Genomic DNA, 7,104 nt, shown 5'->3' with positions numbered 1-7,104 from the left:
AGGCTACAGCATCTTTCTGATAGGTAAGGATTGTTCTTAACAGTGGGGTGGGGGGCAGGCAAGGACTTAGTGGACGGGTGGGTGTCACATAAAATACTGTAGATAGATGTCTGAAATGCTTCATAAAAATGGATTCTGATGCAGGATTTGGGAAAAAAGCAAGCAAGGGAGCAGGTATTCTGGGAGGCAGTTCTAAGCATATGGGTGAGCAGTGATACTGAATGGAGCAGAAATGGGACAAAGTTACAGAGGGCACAATTACAGGTAGTCCTTGACTTACAACCATAATTGAGCCCCAAATTTCTGTTGCTAAGTGAGACATTTGTTAAGTGAGTTTTGCCCCATTTTACGATCTTTCTTGCCACAGTTGTTAAGTGAATCACTGCAGTTGTTAAGTTAGTAACACAGTTGTTAAGTGAATCTGGCTTCTCCATTGATTTTGCTTATCAGAAGGTTGCAAAAGGGGATCACATGATCCTGGAACACTTGCAACCGTCATAAATACATGCCAGTTGCCAAGTGGCTGAATTTTGATCACATGACCATGGGGATGCTGCAATGGTTGTAAATGTGAAAAAGGTCATAAGTCACTTTTTTCAGTGCCAATGTAACTTCAAACAGTCACTAAACGAACTGTTGTAAGTCGAGGACTACCTATACACCTCTTTTATGGTCTCTCTACACATTAGTGTAATCAAATGCAAATGGTGGTTGGAAGGTTGTAATCAGCAAAGAGAGAGAGAGTGGGCGGGAGAGAGAGAGATTCAACCCCTTACTCTGCAGGCAGGCCAGCCTCCATCAATAGTGATGCAGGATTCTCAGGAGTTGCTTCCAAGTCACTGTTTCATCCAAGATAAGAGGTGTGAAAGAGAAAGAGGAAACCATTCCAAAAAGGCAGCAGACAGACAAAGAGAGAAAAAGAGACTCTCTCATACAAGACAAAGAGAGAGCAAGGCAAGGCCATGAGGACTGGAAAGTGCCACTTGCCCATCTAGAGAAAGGAAGCCCAAAGCACTCACGCCACTTGGAAATGGAACACCTGTAGATCAATCTTGCCTATCCTATCCAAAGATGTATCTAGAACATTGCCATCTTCTCATAACAAACACAGGCAGTTATTTGTTCACCTACTTGTTCCTCTTACTCTTGGATGAGGATCTCAGGTAGCAAGAAGTCCTCCCATCACCTGCTACCCAGATTAGGTAACAGATGATTTACTCTTTGAGCTGGAACTTTCTCCATGCAAGGAAGGCATTCAACCACTGTGACTCATTCCTCATGAACTTCCATGCTGGGCATAGATCAAACTCTGCATTCTTGACAGAGCAATCACTCTTGTGTCCTATATGATGAGCTCCCAGCAGTTGCCCAGAAAAGACTGGCACTCCCTTGACAACAAGATATGCTTAGACTGATCCAATGGATCAATCCCTGTTCAGTTTCTTAGGAAGGCTGGGGCAGAGACAGCCTGGACCTGAGTCACCATCTTACCTTAGGAAATTCTCTTCTGCACCAGAAGCCAGGCCAGCTGCAGTAGAGGGGCTTTCAGAGAAAACATCCACCAGAAGGTTGCTGGTGCTGGTAGGGACACCAGATGCAGTCACTGGTGTGGCTCGGAGGCCTAACAAGTCGGCAGATGGGGACGGCGTTGACTGCAAGAGAAAGAAAACAGTAAGGGACAGAGAAAATTCCTTTTTGTGATCCTAACTTAGAAACTGAACTCTATCTCTAGTTTAGTAACAGGAATAAAGCCCAGGTCTGGGGTTCTTTACTCCTGTACTAATACATGTCTACATAAAATATTTGCAGTTAAAATACTCCTGGAAGTTGAGCTTCATGTACATCAGTTTCATTACAGTTCTTTACTATGGGATGGGATGAGCCTGTTAAATTGTTATACAAAGTCTGCAAAAGACTAAAGGCTTAGTTGGCATGAAAGGCAAGTGAAAGCAATAAAAGTGCAAACTAGAGTTGAAATTAAGGAAGTCTCAGCTCACACAGTATCTACCTGCTGTCTGTCCTCTGAGATTTGAATTTAGCTTTTGGCAAAGACCAGGACCACAAGTAGAGAAGAATGCTGATATTGGTGACACAATGAATTACATATGGCAATCAAAGGACATCTACTAAAATTTCGTGACAACAGAAATTTTGGTGTAATTGAAGGAAGTAGCAGAGCATGAGAAATCCTGCTTTATAATCCAACAGGGTTAAGAGATCAGAAGTTATAATTCTTACTTCCTGTGCTTTGTATTTTTGTCTTCCCCTTCCCACAGACTTCCCACACAGTATCCTTTTCTTTCTAGGGAGCATTTCAAGCCCCCTCCTCATTTCTAGCCTTGTCCTTCTCCCCTACACTCACAGCAGTGCTGGCTGAGGGCTCCATGCCTCCATTGATTTCAGAGTTTGGATCCTTCTTGCCATCATCTAACTCGCTGCCAGCCCCAGGACCCTTTTTTTTCTTGAGTTTTGCCAAGATGGAGGATTCACGTTCAGGAAATGGTGGCATCTCCTCCAGTACTGTAGCCTAAAGCAGTAAGGATGAAAATTGGAAACAAATACCAACATGCCCTGCCAGTCAACTTTGTTTTTCTGGGAAACGACTGGAACTCTGAGTTCTGCAAAGTAAAAAATCCTACAGACAATGTGACCACAAGTGGACTATCTGCTTTATTATACTGGCCCTGTGCAGTCATCCACTTTCTCTATGATGTTTGCTCTGCAATGGACACAGTCACTTTCCTGGAACTTCTCTAATGCAGAATAGATGACTTGAAAGCTATAGGAGGTTCCCCATATCAGTTTTAGACACCCCCCTCCTCCCAGCAGTGTGATTTTGCACTTTTTAAGCTCCCAAACTTTGCAAATAGGTGCATTATGCTTCTCCGGGATGATGTATATCACTTCTAAGCAACACATTTCAACCCTAACTCTGCTCCTTAAAGGAAACAAATGGGGTAGAACATTTAGTTTCACTTCATTTGAAGACATCACTGTAGTGCACTCCTCAAAGGCCGGTATACAATTGAAGTTCCACCCTAGCCCACTCCATTTTCAGGTAAAAGGGTAAAAACTGACTTTGGATCAAATAAAAAATGCCAAACTGATTCATTCCACCAAAAGAGAAGTTTCCTGGTTTCTGTTTTCCAATGCTCCCTGAATCAACTTTTCCCAAATCATGGCTACAACTCTTCAGAAGGAAAAACAAAGAATCTCTTTTCCCTGAGAGATGAGGCTACCAGTACCCCCCCTCAGTTCCTCCCTCACCAGGACATCGATGCTAGCAATAGAGCTGAGCTTGAGGTATTCAATGGCACGTTGCTGCAGTTCCACATCAGCATTGCGAATCTGGCTGTCCGAGCACAGCACTTCCTGGATGGTGCCCTTTGTTTCAGGGAAGAGATTTATGAATTTGATGTAGGTGGAGAGAAGTAGGGCCCGAGTAGAAACACTGCAGAGGTGAAATTTGGAGTGAAGGAGGTTGAATTGAACCAGAGGACTGGTGGAGAAAAGAGAACAGGAGACAACATGAGTCAGAGCCCGTGAGATCTGCAGGTGAGGAAATGTAAAGGAGGCATTCTCATAGGCTTTACTCACATCAAGGAACGATGAGACAAGTCTCCCCAATTTAAGTGCCTCATAATAAGTAAAACAAGAGAATGATGTACAGTAACTCTCCAGATATGCTGGGGCTACAACTCTTAGAATTATATTTACTCAGGCTGGTTGGGATTTCTGCATGCTAAAGTCCCAATATAATCCCAGTGTCTATTTTCTTTCCTCATAGGAGCTGAGCCCCAACTCCACTCTATCTCATCCCACCCCACTCCATCCCCCAGGTCAATCCATTTCCTTTCATATTATCTACCTGGAACGGGGATCCCCAGCAATGAGGTTCCCAAATTCCCCAAGGATATAGCCTCCAACTTTCACCATGTTCTCATGACAAGCAGGAGCCTGGAGAGCCTGGAAAAAGAAAAGCAAATACAATGCATGGTGGGCAGTTAGGTAGATGCAACTTGAGAAGAAGCTCCTATTTTAGTTTAGTATAACACCACTGCTTTTAAAAGAAGGACAGGTAGGATGTTCTTTAAGCCTTTTCCAAGGCTTAAGGAGCATCAAGTACTTCCAGACTCTTTTAAACTGACTCAGACATCCCAGAATCTGATACATTCAGCATCAAACATACTGCAGAACTATATGTGAATGGAGCACATCAATAGTCATACCCTTCAAGTTTATATTGCCCTCACAATCAGCCATAACCTACTCCAGAATACTTCACTTCATTCCCCTGCATCAATAAACATTTAGCATTTTGTGGACACTGAAGATGCTCAGTCCTTATTAAGATGTAATCCCTTTTTAGTGTCCCCTGATATTTATTTCTTATCTATGGCTGCATATGTTTGAACAAGGAAATAAGAATGGACAATCCATCTAGTTTTCATAGCCAGAGTCACATACTCATAAAAGGACAGAAAAGAAAACCTCTTCAGAGCTCTAGAGAGGTAAGAAGGGACAGTCAGTGTCCCAAGTCAAGGCTGCCCACCTCAAAGACTGTCTTGGCTGCATAACCTTGCACATCATCCCGGTTAATGACAATCTGGATGACACGGTACCACACCTCCTCACTCACATAGTCACCAGCAATGCGGATCAGATTGAGGATGGTATCCACATACCAACTATAGTCTACTGCGTATTTCTCAGCTAAGATGGCTACCTTCAGCACCTGAGAGAAGAAAAAGAAAACGTTACTGACAACTCCCAACTGGTATGCCCTCTCCAGACCAGTTTTCATGTTAAGGCAGGCATTCATTTTGTTTCACTGCAATCTACTGAGATGACAAGACCGAAGGTCTGGCTTCCAGTTCCTCTTCCCATTGAGTTGGTAACCCCTACTCACAATCTCTTCACGGATTGAGTAATCTGCTGTTTCCAGATAGCTAAGCATTTCCGAGACTATTTGCTTGGCATTTGTACGGTCACACATGGCATAGAGGAGGTCAGCAGCTCGCTGGCGCACACTCACATCCCGTTCCGTCTGTGAAAGGAGATGGGAGTTAAGCAATGAGCAGTCCATTAAGTCTCAATTCCAGCTCCAATTTGGCTTAAGCAGATACAAATCACAAAACGCATCGCCTGAGACCAAGAATGCAAAAGATTAGATGTACAAGAAAGAATTAAGAGGATGTCAGCTTTAAAAGATGCTCCAGTCCTTTCAATGGGGTTTTCTTTCTTCTTTTCTCCAAACTTTACCTCAGTTTTGTGGTCCATTTTGTGGATCATTAAACTCATAAGAATTTCCAAAAGACATCAAAAGGAACAGAGGTTACGGCAATGCAGTCATAAAATATGGTTCCTAAAATCTAGATTCTGTAAATTCTGTACATGAAACAGTAAGAAAGACTCAAGTAGCAGTTGTAGGACTCAACCAGTGGCATTCACTATAGACTTAGCTTTTTTTGTTGTTTCTTTTACAAATCAAAGGACTGAAATCAAAGGACTGTTTATAATCAATAAAGCTCTACATGTCTTGGCAGCTAGGTACTTGCAGGACTGCTTCTCTAATGGGAATCAAGACTTCTGATACATATTTTTATACTAATGGCTCTAGAGCAGGGGTCTTCAAACTCAGCCCTTTTATGACTCATGGACTTCAACTCCCAGAATTCCTCAGCCAGGCACGCTGGCTGAGGAATTCTGGGAATTGAAGTCCATGAGTCATAAAAGGGCCGAGTTTGAAGACCCCTGCTCTACAGCAATGAGACAGTCTTACTTTAGAACAGTGATGGTGAACCTTTTAGGGACCGAGTGCCCAAACTGCAACCCCAAACCCACTTATGTATCGTTGGGTGCCGGGTGGGCGTGGCCCATTGAGCGGGTGTGGCCAATTGGGTGGGCGTGGCCCATTAGGTGGTAACGGCAGACTGGGTGGGACTAAAAAGTTCAATCAATCAATTCCAACTTTGCAAGATCTTTTTTTTCCCTGTGAGAAGTTGAAATTGATTGACTGAACCTTTTTTTTTTTTGCACATGGTGGCGGAGGCCTAAAGTGAAAAGGTTTTATAAAACCCAGCTGAAGGCCTAGGACTGGGGCGACGGCATGCGTGCCCACAGAGAGGGCTCTGCGTGCCACCTGTGGCATGCGTGCCATAGGTTCGCCACCACGGCTTTAGAAGTTAGAGCAAGCTTGGTAATCTTGCCAAAGTTGGCTAAAATTGAGTTCTTCAAAGTCATTTGGAGATTAAGTAGAGCAGCAGTTCCCAAACTTTTTCAGTCATGGAAGGGTTCCTTCAGAAGACTTTTTTTCCCCATGGAACCCTAACTCTATCCCTAATGTTTACTAAGCATTGTGAACCCACAACTTTCTTCCTTCTTTCATCTACTTCTATTGCCTGAGTGTTTTGCATAACATGTAGGTTTGGAAATAAAGAGAAAGCATTTTAAATATAACCACAAACATTTATTTTGGTACAAGAAAATACTGGATTTACATCTAATGTGATGAATGAAATTGTTTCATTTTTGTACTTAAAACAGCTTTGAAATTGGGCTTTATGTCTGATAGCTGAATACGTAAATCCAGGGTGGCATCCAACTTACTCCTAAATTTGTTTTTTGTATAAGCATAAGCCGAAAAGCCTGATTTGCATCGATAGGTGGACAGAAAATGGAGCAGTGTTGGGATAGCCTTTTTGGCTACTGATGGGTATACATCTATCAGTCCTACCCAAAAATCATTCAGTGGTAGATTCAAATTTCATTTTTAAAGCAGAAATACATTGAATTTCAATAAGATCTTCATACTTTGGCACGGACAACATGTGAGGTTTATTTCAGTCGATAAATGGGTTTTGCACCCACCACATGATGTCCCTGTTGGTGTCTGAAAAGTACTCCAACAGGGATTTCATGAGGTTCATTAAATGTAATATAAGGAGTGCCCTCCCATTGACTGACACGGATCCCTGAAGATGCCGGCAGAAAAGCCGGCGAAAGCTTGGGTCATTATTTATTTATTAAAACCTTTTAAAAAATTTTAAAGGGTTTTGTTTCCCTGGTGCTCATTTATATTTATAAGCTTTTATCATATATATA

The 7,104-nt window shown here is 42.6% G+C and overlaps 1 protein-coding gene across 1 annotated transcript in view; it reads right to left on the bottom strand.

The window, feature by feature from the left end:
• Positions 1-772: 772 nt before the first annotated feature.
• Positions 773-7,104, bottom strand: part of LOC107293592 (AP-2 complex subunit alpha-1-like) — a 126,498-nt gene continuing 120,166 nt past the window's right edge. Inside the window, exons 10-16 of the mRNA XM_029285427.1 lie at positions 4,910-5,047; positions 4,553-4,735; positions 3,869-3,966; positions 3,268-3,499; positions 2,339-2,527; positions 1,492-1,703; positions 773-839 (exon numbers count right to left, since the gene is read on the bottom strand). Of these exons, the coding sequence (XP_029141260.1) occupies positions 773-839; positions 1,492-1,703; positions 2,339-2,527; positions 3,268-3,499; positions 3,869-3,966; positions 4,553-4,735; positions 4,910-5,047 (1,119 nt within the window). The remainder of the gene's footprint in view (positions 840-1,491; positions 1,704-2,338; positions 2,528-3,267; positions 3,500-3,868; positions 3,967-4,552; positions 4,736-4,909; positions 5,048-7,104) is intronic.

Source organism: Protobothrops mucrosquamatus, unplaced genomic scaffold (genome assembly GCF_001527695.2).
Source record: "Protobothrops mucrosquamatus isolate PMUCROS unplaced genomic scaffold, P.Mucros_1.0 scaffold1663, whole genome shotgun sequence".
NCBI lineage: Eukaryota > Metazoa > Chordata > Lepidosauria > Squamata > Viperidae > Protobothrops > Protobothrops mucrosquamatus.
The sequence above is the reverse complement of the archived record's forward strand: the minus strand, read 5'-3'. Positions and strand labels throughout refer to the sequence as shown.